This window comes from Coregonus clupeaformis, chromosome 34 (assembly GCF_020615455.1).
Source record: "Coregonus clupeaformis isolate EN_2021a chromosome 34, ASM2061545v1, whole genome shotgun sequence".
In the NCBI taxonomy this organism is placed as follows: domain Eukaryota; kingdom Metazoa; phylum Chordata; class Actinopteri; order Salmoniformes; family Salmonidae; genus Coregonus; species Coregonus clupeaformis.
In genome coordinates, this window is record NC_059225.1 from 18,828,734 (window position 1) to 18,851,008 (window position 22,275).

Sequence of the window (22,275 nt, forward strand, 5' to 3'; positions counted from 1 at the left end):
AGAATATGTTATTAGGTAGTATTGCTTTGTGGAGACGATTTACTAATGAAGAACATGTCTCGATAGTTGAATAAGGAACAATATTTGATCATTGATCATTTTATTATGACATTATATAGTTTGGTTAAACAGCGGTGAGTTATGAAGATGGTTCATTGCTTCAGATAACGATAATTGGTTTATAGTACGTTGAACGATGGGAGTAGTTCTGAGGAGTGAGATTGATACGAATGATTGTTGATGAGATAGGACTGGGGATATATGTATGATGTTTTGTGTGTAATTACTATCTTTGGATTGTTGATTCCATGTTAACGACATGTATACTTTCTCTTCCAGGAACATGGGGATTTCTTTATATCTCATTGGGATGTTAAAAAAGTCTGTAGGCTAGGGTGGAACTAGTTAGTAAAATTAAGTAGTTTTATTTTTAGGTTGTCATAGGGAGCTACCAAAATAAATAAGGCCTGGCCATTTTTTGTTTGTTTATTGTTTTACTATATGGTGTTCGAATAACCACAAACAAACTACTTAGTATGAAATGTTATTCTGTATAGGATTTTTATTTCTATTTTGGGTTTTGTGACGGGATGGAAGTGAAATATCTTAAAGGGGCATACACATGTAATTTGGGTTTAAGTAAATATGTGTGATTTATTTTGAAAAGAGCTGTACTAAGGACTTACTGTACACTCGGGATACAACATTTATGAAATGTCTTGATGGTTATTAATGAGTAGTATACTATTGGATGAAACAATTAATTGAATGATTTCAATGACCTCTGAAATCTGTCCTGGATTTATAGTGTGACCTGATCACCCGCACTATAAATTCTAGAGGCATGCTGAATTAGGGGGTTAGATATAATAAGGATAATTGTGAAGAAGTTTATAATTTGGAAAAAATCCTATATATAAATTAGTCCAAACAGAACAAGGATGAAGTGAGAGGGTTAATCCTGAAGGAGAGGTATTCCTTGTATAGTGTTATGGGATACAGTTAAGTAAAGATATGTTCAAGGGTTGTCATTTTAAGGTTAGTTATTATTTTAGGTTTGATAGGCAATATTGTTGTTGTTTTGTTTTTTTGTACACATGCATCACGATGTGATTCATGTGTCCAAGGGGGGAAGTTGGGATTACAGAGGTTTTAATGTTTTATTATGGTTTTGTGGGGAAATATGCAAGGTGTATTAAGGATATGAGCAGTAGTAATAATGTGTTATGGGTTAGGTTGAATCTTTTTTGTTTTTGTGATAGGAGGCATGGTGTAGAGGTGGTCTGTCTATGAGATAAGTGGACTACAACAAGCTGGAAGCAGGTGTGCTTCATAATCTCAAGGCTTCTCTTGACGGATGAGAGGACATGAGTAGCATACTGTGTCTCACTTAACCTAACAATGCTCTTAAGATTTTATTTTCATGGGTGAAGATAACTCTGCCCAAATAAGTAGGAGTCTGAGCATTCTCTGCGCCCTGGAGACTATGTGATGGCAAAAGACTACAGAAGAAAGAGCTAAAAAGACCCTATGTGGAGGGGCCTGTACCAGGTGTTGTTGGCTATCTTAATGATGGTAAAATTGGTGGAGACAGATACTTAGATCCATGTTTCCCACTATAGGAGTGTTCCAACCTCAGCCATTGGGTAGCATTGTTGTCTTTTGTGTGTGTCTGTGCTTGTGTCTTTGCAGCAGTAACTCTGAGCTTCCCTATGGGTAGGCTGATTGAAGGACACTTCGCAGACCGATGTCGATAGATTGAGAGGGACTCTGGCTGATCCGGAGACCCTAGTGATGGAAGAAGGTTAACAGCTAAAGTGATCATACATCGTCGTTCAGTTTACACCAACAGCGGTACGGATAGAGGGGAGCGCGATCGGGTATCATCTAAACCAGGGGTGTCAAACGTACGGCCCGCGGGCCGGATCAGGCCCGCAAACGGGTTTAATCCGGCCCGCGAGATGATTTTGAAAAAAAAATATTATATATATATATATTTTTTTGTAAAGTATAAAAATGCGCTGCAATTTTTCTATAAAATAAACTGCTGTTCCAATTGCGTCCACTGGATGGCGCAATAGCAATTGTGTTCAGCAAGCAAACTGTTTATACCGGGGCAGAGCAAGTAGGTCAAGCACGTGCAGCCAATGAGCTACTTTGTTTTGCCCGCGATATTTATTACGGCTTCTACTTTTAACATTATGTGCTTTGGCACCCTCATTGCCCCAATATGTCTCTGTCAAAAAAGAGAAAAGTGGACGCAGAGTGCAGAGTGTTCCAAGAAAAATGGTCATCCTATTTAATCACGGAATTGAATGGGAAAGCTGTATGTTTGGTGTGTTCAGAGCATGTTGCAGTGCTGAAAGAATATAACCTTCGTCGCCACTATGTGAGTCTTCATGCCGACAAATATGACAACTTTCAAGGACAGCGGAGATGAGAGAAGGTGAATGAACTGTTGGCGGGTCTGAAGAAACAGCAGTCTGTGTTTACTCACAGCCGAGACATCAGTGACGCTGCAGTGAAAGCTAGCTACCTCATTGCTAATGAAATCGCAGTGGCTTCAAAACCATTTAGTGAGGGTGAATTTGTAAAAACATGCATGATGAAGGCAGCGGAGATTGTGTGCCCTGAAAAGCGGCAGGCTTTTTGCAAATATCAGCCTGACAAGAAACACAGTTGCAGACAGGATTTCCGATCTTTCAGTGGATTTGGACAGCCAGTTGAAGCAAAAGTAAAGTCATTTATTGCGTTTTCGGTTGCAATTGATGAAAGCACGGACATTACAGATGTTGCACAACTGGCCATTTTTTCATCCGCGGAGTTGATGACACATTGACCGTCACCGAGGAGTTCGTGGAGTTGGTGCCGGTGACAGATACAACGACAGCAGCTGATATTTTTACCGCATTTTCGTCTGCGCGCTGGACAGGGTCGGAGTGGACTGGTCCCGCGCTGTCAGCCTGGCTACAGATGGTGCGCCCTCAATGATCGGGAAAAAAGCAGGGGTTGTGACAAAGTTCAGAGAGAAAGTGCAATCTGCAAATGGAGGACGTGATTTTTGACTTTTCACTGTATTTTGCACCAGGAGGCTTTGTGTTGCAAGTCATTAAAGATGGATAACGTCATGAAGGTGGTCATCCAAACTGTTAATTTAATCCGATCCAGAAGCCTGAATCACCGTCAGTTTGACAGCCTTCTCAGAGAGAAAGACCACATCTATGGCCTGCCATACCACACTGAGGTAAGATGGTTAAGCCGAGGTGCTGTGCTGAGGCGTTTCTTTGATTTACGAGAAGAAATTGAACAGTTCATGGAAGAAAAGGGCAAACCAGTGTTAGAATTTCATTCCGCAGAATGGATGCCGGACCTTGCATTTATGGTGGATGTTACAGAGCACCTGAATAACTTGAACAAACAGCTGCAAGGGCGCAACAAAGTTGTCACGCAGTATTATGACAGCATACGTTCTTTCAAGTTGAAGCTGTCATTGTGGGAGACGCAACTTGCCGGTGGTGATGCAGCTCACTTCCCCTGTCTGAAAAATGTGCGCGACCCAACATGTGGCAGACATGAAGCGGTTCAAAGATAAAATAACGGGACTGTTACGGGAGTTTGAGCAACGCTTTCAGATTTATGTTTATATGTTTTTATGTTGATGTGCTATTGTTTTTAATTGATTTTATTTTATTTGTATATTTAACCTATTCTTGACTCTGTGGTTCTTGCACTTGTTTGGGGAACAGGATTTCATTATTTTTATCTACATTTCTGCCTGAGAAATGACACCCTGATATAGTTCTGTGATCTGTGATATACTTCTGTGAATCACTGAGGCATTGTGTGTTTGTGTGTTCTTTGTCCTCAGAACTTTCAAATAACTTGAGGTGTTTTATGATTAATAGTGATGTTGTGCTTTTGGACACTGTCCTCAGGCTCCAGCTTTATGTTTATATGTTTTTATGTTGATGTGCTATTGTTTTTAATTGTTTTTATTGTATTTGTATATTTAACCTATTCTTGACTCTGTGGTTCTTGCACTTGTTTGGGGAACAGGATTTCATTATTGTTATCTACATTTCTGCCTGAGAAATGACACCCTGATATAGTTCTGTGATCTGTGAAACAGTTCTGTTAATCACTGAGGCATTGTGTGTTTGTGTGTTCTTTTTCTTTAGAATTTTCAAATAAACTTGACGTGTTTTATGATTAATAGTGATGTTGTGCTTGTACTATTTTGGACACACTGTCCTCAGGCTCCAGCTTTATGTTGTATGTTGATCGTATTAAAACAAAGAAAACAATCTGAAGTTGTTGTTTTTAAGTTACAGTGGGGAAAAAAAGTATTTAGTCAGCCACCAATTGTGCAAGTTCTCCCACTTAAAAAGATGAGAGAGGCCTGTAATTTTCATCATATGTACACGTCAACTATGACAGACAAAATGAGAAAAAAATATCCAGAAACTCACATTGTAGGATTTTTAATGAATTTATTTGCAAATTATGGTGGAAAATAAGTATTTGGTCAACTTCAAACAAGCAAGATTTCTGGCTCTCACAGACCTGTAACTTCTTCTTTAAGAAGCTCCTCTGTCCTCCACTCGTTACCTGTATTAATGGCACCTGTTTGAACTTGTTATCAATATAAAAGACACCGGTCCACAACCTCAAACAGTCACACTCCAAACTCCACTATGGCCAAGACCAAAGAGCTGTCAAAGGACACCAGAAACAAAATTGTAGACCTGCACCAGGCTGGGAAGACTGAATCTGCAATAGGTAAGCAGCTTGGTTTGAAAAAATCTACTGTGGGAGCAATTATTAGGAAATGGAAGACATACAAGACCACTGATAATCTCCCTCGATCTGGGGCTCCACGCAAGATCTCACCCCGTGGGGTCAAAATGATCACAAGAACGGTGAGCAAAAATCCCAGAACCACACGGGGGGACCTAGTGAATGACCTGCAGAGAGCTGGGACCAAAGTAACAAAGCCTACCATCAGTAACACACTACGCCGCCAGGGACTCAAATCCTGCAGTGTCAGACGTGTCCCCTTGCTTAAGCCAGTACATATCCAGGCCCGTCTGAAGTTTGATAGAGTGCATTTGGATGATCCAGAAGAGGATTGGGAGAATGTCATATGGTCAGATGAAACCAAAATATAACTTTTTGGTAAAAACTTAACTCGTTGTGTTTGGAGGACAAAGAATGCTGAGTTGCATCCAAAGAACACCATACCTACTGTGAAGCATGGGGGTGGAAACATCATGCTTTGGGGCTGTTTTTCTGCAAAGGGACCAGGACGACTGATCCGTGTAAAGGAAAGAATGAATGGGGCCATGTATCGTGAGATTTTGAGTGAAAACCTCCTTCCATCAGCAAGGGCATTGAAGATGACACGTGGCTGGGTCTTTCAGCATGACAATGATCCCAAACACACCACCCGGGCAACGAAGGAGTGGCTTCGTAAGAAGCATTTCAAAGTCCTGGAGTGGCCTAGCCAGTCTCCAAATCTCAATCCCATAGAAAATCTTTGGAGGGAGTTGAAAGTCTGTGTTGCCCAGCGACAGCCCCAAAACATCACTGCTCTAGAGAAGATCTGCATGGAGGAATGGGCCAAAATACCAGCAACAGTGTGTGAAAACCTTGTGAAGACTTACAGAAAACGTTTGACCTGTGTCATTGCCAACAAAGGGTATATAACAAAGTATTGAGAAACTTTTGTTATTGACCAAATACTTATTTTCCACTATCATTTGCAAATAAATTCATTAAAAATCCTACAATTTGATTTTCTGGAGAAAAAAAAAACATTTTGTCTGTCATAGTTGACGTGTACCTATGATGAAAATTACAGGCCTCTCTCATCTTTTTAAGTGGGAGAACTTGCACAATTGGTGGCTGACTAAATACTTTTTTTCCCCACTGTATATATACCATGATTTTTCCGGTCCGGCCCACTTGGGAATAGATTTTCCTCCATGTGGCCCCTGAGCTAAAATGAGTTTGACACCCCTGATCTAAACCATTGTACCAGAGTGAGGAAACTGATGACTAAGAGACCACCGAGACTTTCAAGACCTCCAAGACGCACCAGAAATCCTCATCATTGATTTCTCTGTACTTGACTAGTTCCCTGAGAATAAGGGGAATGGGGTACTGATAATAGTAGAGAGCAGAAGAACAAGACATAGAAGGGATATAGACAGGATTAGAAAGTATATTCTTGCACAGGCAGGAACCATAACTAAAATGCAGGAAGGGATCACTATTAAAATACAAGGGTTAAAATATTATTGGTGTGTGAGGAACCAGCACAAAGAGTATGGGGAAGTCACATGGGGTAGTGTGACTTTAAGATAATGAAAGAAAGAGACAGGTGAATCATAGACATAAGGAGAACAGTCCAAGACTTAGATAAACAATTTGATGTAGTATTTAGTGTTAGATTTCCAGGGGGAAGTGTTATTGGAGTAGTTATTCCTTGGGAAAGTGCACTGAACCCTGTACATGTTAGAGCCATACCAAATACAGAAGAAAGGGAATTGAAGGAGCCGTTAAACAATGATTGGTATAGATGAGTACAATATATTGCATTAAAAGTAAATAAAATAAAATAGTATAATATGCACCACATCTCCGTTTTAAACAGTTAACAGTAGTTCAACGTCTTCACAGTTACTAGGACTGTGTGCTAGGATTCAATCATAACTTTTGTAATATTTAGGAAATTCTAACAATTTTATAATCAACCAGGATGGGGAGAGAAGTGTAAGCTATTATATGTTAGAATAGGAACAAGGAAAGGGAAACACCAGAGTAATGTCAAATAGATTATGAGCAAAAATATAGGAATGTTAAAGTAAAACAATTGGGTTATATAGTTTGGGAGAATTCAAGGGAGAATGTGAAAATAGGGGGTGTTTAAACAGATAGCCTTTGGAATACAGGGACCCCTCAAAGAAAAATATATCAGGCATTAGATAGAAATGGGTATTAAGAATGAGTGATGAAACATAAGACATGTAGACAATGTTAATAGGGATGTTTTGGATTGGAAATGAACTCAACTAAACTGTTATGATCTGTCCTTTCCTGAGGTTACTACGGATGGTGTCGTAATGCATAGCAGAAATACGTGGTCCTCTGTAGCTCAGCTGGTAGAGCACGGCGCTTGTAACGCCAAGGTAGTGGGTTCGATCCCCGGGACCACCCATACACAAAATAAAAATAAATAAAAAATTATGCACACATGACTGTAAGTCGCTTTGGATAAAAGTGTCTGCTAAATGGCATATTATTATTATATTATAAATAATTCGGTCCAGAACGGTGTAAACCTCAATAAAACCCAAAAACCCTCTACCCGGCTGAAGAGGAACAACAAAGGCGTTGAAGACGTTCCTGTCCGACACCACCTCTGCCAGGAGACCTGAATCCAGCATCAAATCAAAGCAATCAATTGCCTTCTCTTTTGTGCCTTTTCTCTCAAGAATGTGACAGGAGTCCATGTGGAGTGAGCAGGAGGAGAGAGGTCTATGCAAATGCAACGTTCTTCCTAGTTTGGGTATACTGGTTTACAAATGGACAAAACAGAATGATGGTGGAGGTGGGGCGGTTCAGGTGTGACATTGGAATTGGGACATTGCCATGGGTAATCCAAGATTAACTATGAAGCTATCTAAAGAACATAATGAAGACGCCAGAAGATTGAGTGCCGGTAGAGGAAGGGACTGTTAGTTGAGGTAGTATGTTGATTAAGGAGGTATTATACACTACTCAATTTATAGTAATTTGGACAATGCATTAAGATACTGATCTGTTGTAATTCTCGTTATGAGGAAGTTAATGCTAGAATTATTATAATATCAATATACATTCTGCCAGTGTCAATATGTGCCAAGGTGAGAGTTTTAACTTTGAATGATGGAACAAAGGTGACTAACTAAGAATTGTCATTCCAAAGTTGTTTTTGGTAATTAATTTGATTATGATTATAAATTATAAGTGGACTGATTGATCTGAATAACTTATTAATATTAATGCTTAGGGATGTTGACATTGCAATTAATGGATTAGATATTGATATTGATTATTTTGATTGTTATAATACTTGTGATATGGGTGAAAAGGGTTATGTAAGCTAAAGATATTGACACAATTCTTAACATGTCCTAGATATTATTGTTAAGACAAAGTTGCATATGTTGATGTGATAAGATACTAACACATATATGGGAAATGCTATAACTAAACAAAAGTGGGGAGCAATGTTTATAAAGAAATACACCCAGTTCAGGGAGCGCCAGGACAGTAGGAAAATGAATATGGGACATTTTGGGAATTTGGGAATCCTGAATGTTTGTATGAAGTTGTTCCTGGGGGTGGATGGGCCTGTCATGGTTACACAGCCTAATAGAAACACTTGGAGGTTAACTTAGAGGAAAACCTTCCAAACTTGTATCCAATACCTGACTGGGCTCTGGGTCCTCATCAGGATGGGTCAAACAATGAGGAATATATATTGGTTTAAATATATGCATATGAAAAGTAACCACATATGGCAAGGATAAGAATAAGTAAATGCGCATGCTTACATTCATTTAAAAAGTAATCTTTGTATTATTTGGGACATTGTTGGAATGTCCCAAAGGGGGGATTATATGGTAATATTTTATGTATCATTAAGGAAAATGTTGGGAAATGTCAAAGATAAAATATAGTAAACATGATTGACATTTTATAAGTCCAGATGCATGTCTAAATAAGGAATATAGTCAATACAATGTGTAAACATGCTTTGATGAATGTATGTATTTTATTTTTAAAAAGTGTCTGAGCCATGCCACCAATATAATGAGATAAGGGAAAGAGGCAAAAGCGCCCATGGCCTTTTGGAGTAAACAACATGTGTTATTGGACTTTCAAAGATAATAGTGGCGTGGCAGTTAAAGATGTTAATCAGTGATCTTAACGGGAGTAGCTTTGTAAGCTATGTATACATGACTGTGCATTTGTGTGTGTATATAAGAGATCTCTAAGCCAAAGAGAGACAGCCGTTCCATGGAGTGGCTCAGCTTTGTTACGCAATAATAAAGTCTAATTTCTGGATTCACAAGCTCCAGTCTCTTGAGAGATATTTTTGAGTTGACTCTTTTTTAGTCAAATATTTCTACGACAATGTCAACCATCTGTATTCAATGGAGAGTGTTAGCCTCATGAATATGCATAGACAGTCTCGAATTTCAACAGGGACAACTCCGATATAAAGTGTTTTTTCTCAAAGTTGCCTGGATGTCACATGCATCACACTTATATCAGTACACTGGTAATAACTTAATCATTACCAAACTTCTATTAGATCAAATAAGCCTCACAAATCAAAATAGCATTTCATGTTTATCTTGACTAAATTCAACACGCTTTCATTGCCCCACATACAAAAACTGATTTTGGGCAGAGGTCAGGCTCTCGCTTCGCCCCCCATCGCTCTGGCAGAGCCTGTTTCGGGGTCCTGTGTTTCTAATATATAGCAGAAAGACCACCAGGCATCACAGCAGACCCCTCTCTCTGAGTGCTTGATACAGGAGTGGGTCGCAGTTCCGGAGCGACACACTAGGTGTCATCCTTCGACAACCATAGGCACCTCCTCACTCACAGTCGGGACTAATTATCTGCCTATTGGTTTCACCTATGGCTATCTGATTCACTTGTGTATTTATGCCCTCCCTTCCCTGTGTTCCCTTGCTCAGTTTTCTCTGCTAGTTCCTTGATGTCAAGCAGTACGTATCAGTGTCGGATCACGTGACGGAGTTACAGGTACTCGAGAAGTGTTCTCCCTGTGTCATTGTGTTTTTCCAGTCAGAGTTAGCATTTCGTATTGTTTGTTGTCAGCCTGTTTTTTGGAGACCTATGTGCTCCTCATTTGTTTTCGTGTATAGTCTGTTGTTTTGTATCCTGGTTTTTGGACCACCAGTAAAGATCCTTGTTTCACCATCCTTGCCTACTGTCTATCCTACACTGCACCTGGGTCACACCTCACACCAACCCTTACAAGCGCTGAAGGACCCCTCATATCCATAGCCACACATTAATTCACCATCAATTATACAGCACGTCCATCTGCATCACAGTCAGAGACCCAGCCACCCCCCACCCCACACACACACCACACACACACACAGTCTCTGGAGTGTTCTAATGACAGTAATTACCTACCAGTCATAAAGAGACCGGTTTCACATTAACATCTCTCTCCAGGCTGGCTGGCTGATTTGTGTGTGTGTGTGCGCGCGGTCTCGGTCTGACTGGCTGGATGGCTGTGAAGGGCCGGTGTTATGATTAGGACTAAATTACACACAGATCCTTTGTTTCCACCGGTGTCAGGGGAGGATAATGAAGAATGAGAGAGAGAGAGAAAGAGAGAGAGAGAGAGAGAGAGAGAGAGAGAGAGAGAGAGAGAGAGAGAGAGAGAGAGAAAGAGAAAGAGAAAGAGAAAGAGAAAGCGGGGAGGAAGGTTGAGAGAGAAGGGACAGAGAGACAGGGGGGGCGAGAGGAATGGTGAGAGAGAGGGGGAGAGAAAGAAAGAGAGAGGGGGGAGAGAGAGGGGGACAAATAGGGAGAGTGAGGATAGAGAGGGGGGAGAGGAAGGGGGAGAGAGGGGGGAAAGAGAGGGTTAGAGAGAGGGGGAGAGGGGAGAGAGAGAAGGAGAAAGAGGAGAGGTCGAGAGAGAGGGGGTGAACGCACACGAGATGGGAACCTGTTTAACATTTAGATTGTATTTTTTTCGACAAATTTTTGTAGGAGGGTGTTGGCAGTGATGTTGGTGGTCTCATCGGGAAAAAATACAAAAAAAATCACACGCATAAAAAAACCATCTAATGTGTCATGAAAGGTAGGCCTTGAGAGAGGTGTTTTGGTAAATCCCCACACTGTGTACGATTACATGCACACAATAATACGATTATTGTGTATAGTCAGATTAATATAATAGTTTAAAACGTTTACATGCTTATTAGCAAGAAGAACGGTTTCCCTAATAATCCTTTTTACATGGACACATCTGAAGTCAGGCTACTGATGGGACTTAAATAAATGCAGAAAATTGCCAATCAAAATAAACATTCTACCACAGCGAACATGTTATTTTTGCGAAGCCTATTTGATTCTGAGTTTGGACACAAAGTTTGTATGTGAGAACTATTTCTATGATTGTAGATAGTACAACACAATATCTATAACCAACCCCTAAGCCCTGTACTGTGGATAGTACTACACAATATATATATCCAACCCCAACCCCTAAGCCCTGTACTGTGGATAGTACTACACAATATATATAACCAACCCCTAAGCCCTGTACTGTGGATAGTACTACACAATATACATAACCAACCCCAACCCCTAAGCCCTGTACTGTGGATAGTACTACACAAGATATATATTGTGTACAAAACATTAGGAACACCTGCTCTTTCCATGACATAGACTGACCAGGTGAAAGCTATGATCCCTTATTGATGTCACTTGTTAAATCCACTTCAATCAGTGTAGATGAATGGGAGGAGACAGGTTAAAGAAAGATTTTTAAGAATTGAGACATGGATTGTGTACGTGTGCCATTCAGAGGGTGAATGGGCAAGACAAAATATGTAAGTGCCTTTGAACGGGTTATGGTAGTAGGTGCTAGGTGCACCGGTTTGAGTGTGTCAAGAACTGCAACGCTGCTTGGTTTTCATGCTCAACAGTTTCCTGTGTGCATCAAGAATGCTCCACCACCCAAAGGATATCCAGCCAACTGTAGGAAGCATTGGAGTCAACACGGGCTAGCATCCCTGTTGAAAGCTTTCAACACCTTGTAGAGTCCATGCCCCGACGAATGGAGGCTGTTCTGAGGGCAAAAGGGGGTGCAACTCAATATTAGGAAGGTGTTCCTAATATTTTGTACACTCAGTGTATAACCAACCCCTAAGCCCTGTTTGCCCCCTTCCTGATTTGTTATTTGTTTGCATGTTTGTCACACTTAAATGTTTCAGATCATCAAAGACATTTAAATATTAGTCAAAGATAACACAAGTAAACACAAAATGCAGTTTTGAAATGAAGGTTGTTATTATTAAGGGAAAACAAAATCCAAACCTACATGGCCCTGTGTGAAAACGTGTTTGCCCCCCCCTCCCTGTTATAAAACAACTCAACTGTGGTTTATCACACCTGAGTTCAATTCCTCTAGCCACACCCAGGCCTGATTACTGGCACACCTGTTCTCAATCAAGGAATCACTTAACTAGGACCTGCCTGACAAAGTGAAGTAGACCAAAAGATCCTCAAAAGCTAGACATCATGCTGAGATCCAAAGAAATTCAGGAACAAATGAGAAAGAAAGTAATTGAGATCCATCAGTCTGGAAAAGGTTATAAAGCCATTTCTAAAGCTTTGGGACTCCAGCGAACCACAGTGAGAGCCATTATCCACAAATGGCGAAAACATGGAACAGTGGTGAACCTTCCCAGGAGTGGCCGGCCGACCAAAATTACCCCAAGAGCGCAGCAACGACTCATCCAAGAGGTCACAAAAGACCCCACAACAACATCCAAAGAGCTGCAGGCCTCACTTGCCTCAGTTAAGGTCAGTGTTCATGACTCCACCATAAGAAAGAGACTGTGCAAAAATGGCCTGCATGGCAGAGTTCCAAGACGAAAACCACTGCTGAGCAAAAATAACATTAAGGCGTGTCTCGTTTTTGCCAGAAAACATCTTGATGATCCCCAAGACCTTTGGGAAAATACTCTGTGGACTGACGAGACAAAAGTTGAACTTTTTGGAAGGTGTGTGTCCCATTACATCTGGCGTAAAAGTAACACCGCATTTCAGAAAAAGAACATCATACCAACAGTAAAATATGGTGGTGGTAGTGTGATGGTCTGGGCCTGTTTTGCTGCTTCAGGACCTGGAAGACTTGCTATGATAAATGGAACCATGAATTCTGCTGTCTACCAAAAAATCCTGAAGGAGAATGTCCGGCCATCAGTTCGTGACCTCAAGCTGAAGCGAACTTGGGTTCTGTAGCAGGACAATGACCCAAAACACACCAGCAAGTCCACCTCTGAATGGCTGAAGAAAAACAAAATGAAGACTTGTAAGGGCTATTTGACCAAGAAGTAGAATGATGGTGTGCTGCATCAGATGACCTGTCCTCAACAATCACCCGACCTCAACCCAATTGAGATGGTTTGGGATGAGTTGGACAGCAGATGTGGGAACTCCTTCAAGACTGTTGGAAAAGCATTCCAGGTGAAGCTGGTTGAGAGAATGCCAAGAGTGTGCAAAGCTGTCATCAAGGCAAAGTGTGGCTACTTTGAAGAATCTAAAATGTAATATATATTTTGATTTGTTTAACACTTTATTGGTTACTACATGATTCCATATGTGTTATTTCATAGTTTTGACGTCTTCACTATTATTCTACAATGTTAAAAATAAAGAAAAACCCTTGAATGAGTGGGTGTGTCCAACATTTTGACTGGTACTGTATAACCAACCCCTAAGCCCTGTCCTGTGGATAGTATTCTTCAGAAAGTATTCAGACCCCTTGACTTTTGCCACATTTTGTAACGTTACAACCTCATTCTAAAATTTATTAAATTGTGTTTTCCCCTCATCAATCTACACACAATACCCCATAATGACAAAGCAAAAACAGGTATTTTGATTTTTTTTCTAATTTAGAAAAAATAAAGAAATTAAATATTACATTTACATAAGTATTCAGACCCTTTACTCAGTACTTTGTTGAAGCACCTTTGGCAGCGATTACAGCATCGAGTCTTCTTGGGTATGATGCTACAAGCTTGGCACACCTGTATTTGGGGAGTTTCTCCCATTCTTCTCTGAAGATCCTCTCAAGCTCTGTCAGGTTGGATGGGGAGCGTTGCTGCACAGCTATTTTCAGGTCTCTCCTCATCTGAATGATGTTGATCGGGTTCAAGTCCGAGCTCTTGCTGGGCCACTCAAGGACATTCAGAGACTTGTCCCGAAGCCACTCCTGCGTTGTCTTGGCTGTGTGTTTAAGGTCGTTGTCCTGTTGGAAGGTGAACCTTTGCCCCAGTCTGACATTCTGAGCGCTCTGGAGCAGGTTTTCATGAAGGATCTCTCTGTACATTGCTCCGTTCATCTTTGCCTCGATCCTGACTAGTCTCCCAGTCCCTGCCGCTGAAAAACATCCCCACAGCATGATGCTGCCACCACCAAGCTTCACCGTAGGGATGGTGCCAGGTTTCCTCCAGAAGTGACGCTTGGCATTCAGGCCAAACAGTTCAATCTTGGTTTCATCAGACCAGAGAATCTTGTTTCTCATGGTCTGAGAGTCTTTAGGTGCCTTTTGGCAAACTCCAAGCGGGCTGTCATATGCCTTTTACTGAGGATTGGCTTCGGTCTGGCCACTCTACCATAAAGGCCTGATTGGTGGAGTGCTGCAGAGATTGTCCTTCTGAAAGTTTTTCCCGTCTCCACAGAGGAACTCTAGAGCTCTGTCAGAGTGACCATCGGGTTCTTGGTCCCCTGATTGCTCAGTTTAGCCGGGCGGCCAGCTGTAGGAAGAGTCTTGGTGGTTCCAAACTTCTTCCATTTAAGAATGATGGAGGCCATTGTGTTCTTGGGGACCTTCAATGCTGCAGACATATTTTGGTACCCTTCCCCAGATCTGTGCCTCGACACAATCCTGTCTCGGAGCTCTACGGATAATTCCTTTGACCTTATGGCTTGGTATTTGCTCTGACATGCACTGTCAACTGTGGGACCTTATATAGAGAGGTCTGTGCCTTTCGAAATCATGTCCAATCAATTGAATTTACCACAGGTGGACTCCAATCAAGTTGTAGAAACATCTCAAGGATGATCAATGGAAACAGGATGCACCAGAGCTCAATTTCGAGTCTCATAGCAAAGGGTCTGAATACTTATGTAAATAATGTTTTTCTTGTTTTCGCTTTGTCATTATGGGGTATTGTGTGTAGATTGCAGAGTTTTTATTTTTATTATTTAAATCCATTTTAGAATAAGGCTGTAACGTAACAAAATTGGAAAGTATTCAGACCCATTGACTTTTTCCACAAGGCCCAGTAACCAACCCATTAGCCTTGTACTGTGGATAGTACAACACAAGAGAGAGGACCCTTCATCCATTAGCCTTAAACCACTCAGCTCATCTTAGCAGATACCTTCATCAAATTAATGAAGACATTTATTGTTAAACACGTTTTTATAAAAAATGCATTATTTCTCTCCAATTAAAACCCCCAGCGGAGCTGACATCAGTTAAATATGTATACTCATCACTAAGAGATCTGAATTAAAGATCTGGGGTGTGTGTGTGTGTGTGTGTGTGTGTGTGTATGTGTGTGTGTGTAGGATTAAATTCCTGAGTAGGTCTCACTCTGAGCTGATTACTTAATGGTGATGATCATGATGAGTGTGTGTGTGCGCGTGTGAGTCCTCCTCTGCTTAATGCTGATGACATGTCCCTACATTAGGTTGACCAGTGAGCCACAGCAGATCAGATAAGCCATATTAATGACTGATGGCGTTCTTCATTTCGTCTGCTCTGATACATAGCCTCATCAGAATGTTTCGCAAATCAACGGCAGAAATGGAGTTCGGCTGCCACAGGGAACAGTCCTGAGAAAAAGGCCTAGAAATAATAACATCAATAGTCGGTTGGTTTGTTTTGAACTTTTCTTCCTGCGATGTCTCTGACATACAGCATGTTAGTTAGGTCCCGGCTCAACGGTGTCTTTCTAGCTGATGTTCCAGTGCCAACACTGATGGTGTGTAAACAGGGCCAGGGTCAGAGGAATGGGCTAGTGAAAAGATGGTCAACTTAGAATCTCTCCATGCTAGCACAGATCAAACCTGTGTCAAATACTTTCAAATATGTAAGATCACACACCTTTTAGACATCCTTTTTTTTTTCCAGAGAGATAGAGAGCACGTCCAGGTCTCAATTTCCTGTGATCAGAGTGAGATGCCAGTGCGTGTGTGTGCGTCAGACATTGGCCAGTTTGCCTGTCCAACCGTCACCTCTCTCAAATGAAGCACAGGATTCCTGTCTAATGAGCTGTGTGGGATAGATATTGAAGAGGCCCCACACACACACAAACACCCACACACACTAAACAAGGCCGATCTGTTTCAGTACACACTAGAGGTTCTCTCATTACACCAGATAGCATCCTTTAACCCTCTAACTACTGTTTCTACAGCAGGGCTTCAGCAAAACCATCTGTCTGTGACAGATCTAAGTAAGACTAAGAGAAATACTACTGTATAGAACACTCTCTTACACATGAGCTAACATGCACACACATGCACCTAATAACTTATTTTCTGGCAGTGAAATGGTCATCTTGCAGAGGTAATTCTAAAACAATTTATCACCACTCAGTGCCACTTATGGTTGTCCATCAGGTAATATATCTGAAGAGGTCTGGTTGTCCATCAGGTAATATATCTGAAGAGGTCTGGTTGTCCATCAGGTAATATATCTGAAGAGGTCTGGTTGTCCATCAGGTAATATGTCTGAAGAGGTCTGGTTGTCCATCAGGTAATATGTCTGAAGAGGTCTGGTTGTCCATCAGGTAATATGTCTGAAGAGGTCTGGTTGTCCATCAGGTAATATATCTGAAGGTTTCTGGGCAACAGATGAGGCCGTATCAGACACCATTTCACCCTGACTCATCAGAACACCTCATCAGGCTTGACCAGAAGGATCTATCACCGTGGACAGTGGACACACATAAGCGCAAGAACACACACACATGAACACACGCACACAAACGACAACACAAAACCTTTCAGAATCCTCTGCCAAATGTTACCTACTGAGCAAGACAAACAACTAAGAAGCATTGGTTCAGTCTGCACTTTCTCTCATTGACTTAATTACTCAATAAAAGTTTGACCTAAACTTTTCAGATGGGAACTGATATTTACAGTAAACACAACATCTGACTGTGACATCAGAGATATCAACATATTTATACTGGCCTGCTGGAGGCGGAAGAGATAAAAGTTTGACACCCTAACGAGCGGCTAATGCTAACTAGCAAAAACGTCTCTTTGGACTCTCATTAAAACACTTCAACACACACATACACACACACGTACACACGTGTGTGTGTGTCACAAAAACAGCATGAATGATTCTGATCAGCTCTGTGTCAGTGTGACCGGTCTAATCAGTTATGGGGTTGTGTTTGAAGAAGACGGCTCCAGACACATCTTCACCGAACACCCCATGGCTTTGATTGGAACTGGGCCCATGCAGAGACACACAACCATTGATGTGTGTGTGTGGCTTTTAAAAGCACTTTTTAGTTCAATACATTGAAAAAGCCCATCTAGCACAGAGCTGTGTGATACATCATTTAGCCTACAGAATGAATGATTCAACATTCCAACTTTTCACTGACAGGAGGATGAGAAAAGAGATAGAGAAAGTGAGAGAATGTGTGTGTCTGACACTCTTCGGCCTAGTTCCAAATCAGTCCCTAGGCCCTTCCCTGTGTCCTAGCCCCTTCCCTAAGCCCCCTACTACTGTGATGTTTACCTGCGTGTGTGTGTGCGTGTGCGTGCGTGCGTGCGCGCGCGCGCGTGTGTGTTTGTGTATGCGTGCATGTGTGAGAAAGAGAAAGAAGTTTAGAGAATGTGAATGATTTGAGAGGAACTGCGGATGTGAAGAAATGTGTGTTAATTATCTAGTCAGCCTTTGTAGAGCTCAGCTTGACAAGAGTTATCCCAGAGGATTCCCACTCACTGGGAATGTTACATTAGGGAACATATGGGAATATTACTGGAATATTACACAGGATAATAACAATTCCAAAGCACCTTCTAGGTTTATAAAACAATCCATGCTCTGCCGACCAATTTACAGGACTAATCAGATGTAGGGAGAGAAGGAGAGAATTATATAGGTTGGGTGTGTCTGTTTACCTGTTCCTGTGTTGTCTGGTTGTCTCTCTGTGTGTTGAGTGTGTTCTCCAAGGCCTGCTGTAGGGCCAGTCTCAGCTCTGCAGACTGCGTCTCCAGCCTCTCCACTTTCAGCCTGCAACACACACGTAAACATCACAGTAGTAGGGGGCTTAGGGAAGGGGCTAGGACACAGGGAAGGGCCTAGGGACTGATTTGGAACTAGACCGAAGAGTGTCAGTAAGAACAGGGGGGAATCTGAATGTGATCGATAGGGGGTCTATTTCTGCTCTGTGTCAATAGAGACTGGCTGCCGTGGTTACACGATCAATACGACAAATTATGAGCATTTCCTCAAGCTCCCGACCAACCCCATCCCCAGCACAGCCCCCATGGACCCCACTGTCAGACCGACTGGGCACAACACAGCTAAATATACACACAATATATAGGAGCATAAATATTCAGATCCTAAAAGTAAACCTAAATATACAGGCTATATACACATCTACTGTACGGTCTCAATATGCACCAATTTCCATGTAATAAGTATATTTTGGAGTGCTGTACATATTTGTGTTATAAATTGGCTATAGAACCCAAAGACAGTTTTCTCAGTTCACAAATAAAAAAGATGGAAGGGAGAGAGGTGGAGAGATGAAGGAGAAGGGGATAGAGGGGAAGAGAGGGGAGGAGAAGGGGTAATGAGGGGAAGAGAGGGGAGGAGAAGGGGGAATGAGGGGAGGAGAAGGGGGAATGAGGGGAGGAGAAGGGGGATTGAGGGGAAGAGAGGGGAGGATGGGATGGGGAACTTCCCAGAAACAGCTGAAATCCATTTAGCATCATGTTCATGTTTAGTTGAATAATGACCATTTGGGAGCGCTTTTCTCATACAGACTGACTCCTCTTAGCTATTGACCCATATGGATGTTAACAATTTAGAGAGAGAGAGAGAGAGAGAGAGAGAGAGAGAGAGAGAGAGAGAGAGAAGGTGAGAGGCAGCGAGAGGGGGGATTCTGCATTAATGTGATGAGGTCACCATACTGGCAGCGATCTAGACCACAACCACAGACAGACACCAGCCATTTCATGCTGCATTTATGCTGATGTCATCACAATGCTGAAGAGACACTGGTCAACCTTTGAACTTTGAACTTGGTGACCTCACGTACGGTACGGGGCAGGCCAAGATGCACATTCTCTAATATGTCCATAATATGCCCATTCGGAGAGGATGGTAATCTATGAGTACTGCTCGCATGTTGAGTAACCTTGTCTGAGACCTGAAGACTTGTGTTAGCTCCCCGAATTCCCTCCTTACCTCCTCTCCTCCGCCTGTCTTCCTTCTCTCACACTCCCTTCTGACCACCAAACCTCCTCTCCACGACATGACAGCTCCTCCACTGAGAAAGGGATAGCGAAAGAAAGAAAGAAAGAAAGAAAGAAAGAAAGAAAGAAAGAAAGAAAGAAAGAAAGAAAGAAAGAAAGAAAGAAAGAAAGAAAGAAAGAAAGACAGAAAGAAAGAAAGAAAGAAAGAAAGAAAGAAAGAAAGAAAGAAAGAAAGAAAGAAAGAAAGAAAGAAAGAAAGAAAGAAAGAAAGAAAGAAAGAAAGAAAGAAAGAAAGAAAGAAAGAAAGAAAGAAAGAAAGAAAGAAAGAAAGAAAGAAAGAAAGAAAGAAAGAAAGAAAGAAAGAAAGAAAGAAAGAAAGAAAGAAAGACAGAAAGACAGAAAGACAGAAAGACAGAAAGACAGAAAGACAGAAAGAGACAGAAAGAAAGAAAGGGAGAGAGAGAGAGAGAAAGAGACTTATCATGAAAACTATTGGCTTCAGTTCAACAGGGAGCAGTACAACATGAGGCAAAATGAGGCAAAATGAAACCACATTTGAAAGATGTTTGTCAGTCGAAACATTCATTCATACTTCCCCTGAAAATTACTTCTATAAATTCTAAACGATTTTCATATGCCACAACTACTAACCCATCATTTTATATTAAAACGTAAGTGCGTGTTCATGTATAATGCATTCTTTAACTATTCAAGGTTATAGGTGACTATTATTCCTAAAAATAAAATTGTAGAATGTAGCAAAAGAGATGAGCGATGAACCTTAGATTCAAATAAAAGAAAGCTCTAAATAAAATTCAGTCAAATGAATTAAAAAGAGAACAATGCAAGTAGCTTCTCATTAAAAGGCACACAAAGCCAGAGAGCAAACATTTAGCCACTATGAACCCTGTCAAAACAGGGCTTTGTTGTGGCACAAAGGAAACACTTCCTCTTTCTGTCAATAGATGGCACTCCTCACCTTACACAGCACACAAAGCACGCACGCACCCATCCATTCAATCATTTTATTTCCCCATCTTTCTCTCTCTGTCTCTCTCTCTCCCTCTCTCTTTCTCTTCTTACATGGAATAAAATCATATTGTCCTACATGTAGTAGGTTTAGCATAGTGTGTTTATAAAGCATATAAAGGTTTTTGCTCTTTGTGAAACAGAACAGCCATGCATTTTCATATGTCTGATTTTCAGCGAGACACCATTTGCTTAAAAGACACATTTTGGGATAACCTCTATCGCCCCTTTTATTCATTGTGGGTTTAAAAACATTGTTTTAGACAGTTTTTGCCACTCAGTCAGGATACAATATGGAACGCTAAACTCCAGGTCATCTCTGTGTGTGTGTCATGCATGTGTCTTCTTGCATTTATGTGTATGCATTTTAAAATGGTGAGAAATGGGTATGAGTACTGGGGGCATTGAAAATGATCTATGATGCTTTTAGTGACATATGCAGTGATGGTGGTGGGAGGACTGGAGAGAAAGGGATGGGAGAATGAATCCTAAAAACATCAACACTTGATAAATCCATGATTAATTTATGGCTTTGCAGAATCCAAACTGTTTAAATTGCAGCCGTAGGAAATTGAAGAGGCAACTGGAACCTCTAAATATTTTACGATGCACAAACAGACTTTGATTTATTTTCATTATTTTATTCCAGCCCACCTTGGCTCGATTGCTGAATCTCAAGGTAAAAGTTTGTTCTGAATCTAAATAATCGATATAAAGAGAATGTGTACAGATGCATCTCAGGTTGTTTCACATTCATCAGGAATCAGTTCAATATAACCTCTCTCACACTGACCATCCAGGGAGGGCAATTAATGCTGCATGGGCTGCCTGTTTACACACACACACACACACACACAGGCAAAGGTTAGGAGAGCAGACTTTGCACTGTAACCCTAAACAACAAATGCAGAAAATAACTCTGGTAGAAAATACTATTTCAGTTACGGAGCATTAGGGTTTAATATTGTCCATTTCTATGGCGACTGTAGGAGCAGAACAGTTTGTGTCCTGGCTGAGTGTGTTGTTTCTTCCTTCTTTATTTTGAGGGAGTTGGATAGAAAAAGAGATGGGCCTCTGTCTTACTTCCAGCCAGTGATGCAAACACGCAAACACACACACACACACACACACACACACACTTTCCCTCTCTATGTCAGTGTTATATTTACAGTGATCTGGCAGTGGTACATGAGCCCCGGGCTATTACACTCTCTAACACACTACCTAACACTCAGACTAGCAGGTAATCTGGTGTCTCACATCCTCCTTTGATACACACTGATCAATACACTGCTGTAACACCAGTCATTTTCTCCTGCTTCTACCTGCCTTCTCTCCTTTTTATTAGGCTACATTTATAATTCATATTACACTGGCTGGATACGCTGACACAGACCTGGGAGTGAGTGTGTGTATGTTATAGAACAATAATAGTAAAGATCAGTGAAAATTATTATGTGTTTGGTTGTCTGTGTTCCGGTGAACAACAGTTTGGGGATTGACAGCCTGTTTAATGGGATTATGGGGCATCCAGTGACTTCAGAAAGTATGCCCAACCCATGACTTTTTCTACATTTTGATGTGATACAAAGTGGGATTAAAATGTATTTAATTGTCATTTTTGGTCAATGATCTACACAAAATACTGTGATGTCAGTGAATTTTTTTAAATAACATTTGTAAAAAAAGGAAAAAAGAAAACAACAACAAAAAAACAATATAAACCATATATACAAAAGTATGTGGACACCCCTTCAAATTAGTGGATACGGCTATTTCAGCCACACCCGTTGCTGACAGGTGTATAAAATAGAGCACACAGCCATGCAATCTCCATAGACAAACATTGCCAGTAGAATGACCTTAATGAAGAGCTCAGTGACTTTCAATGTGGCAACGTCATAGGTTGCCACCTTTCTAACAAGTCAGTTCGTCAAATTTCTGCCC

The 22,275-nt window shown here is 41.1% G+C and overlaps 1 protein-coding gene across 3 annotated transcripts in view; it reads right to left on the reverse strand.

The window, feature by feature from the left end:
• The window catches only part of LOC121549761 (golgin subfamily A member 6-like protein 22), a 126,637-nt gene that overhangs the window by 35,986 nt on the left and 68,376 nt on the right, over positions 1–22,275 (reverse strand). For 2 of the 3 annotated variants that reach the window (XM_041861624.2, XM_041861625.2), the window contains 2 exons: positions 19,292–19,373; positions 17,995–18,106 (listed from right to left, as the gene is read on the reverse strand). In XM_041861624.2, the coding sequence (XP_041717558.1) occupies positions 17,995–18,106; positions 19,292–19,373 (194 nt within the window). Of the gene's footprint in view, positions 1–16,604; positions 16,691–17,994; positions 18,107–19,291; positions 19,374–22,275 lie in introns of those variants that run through there. The other variant, XM_041861626.2, reaches the window with a different exon arrangement.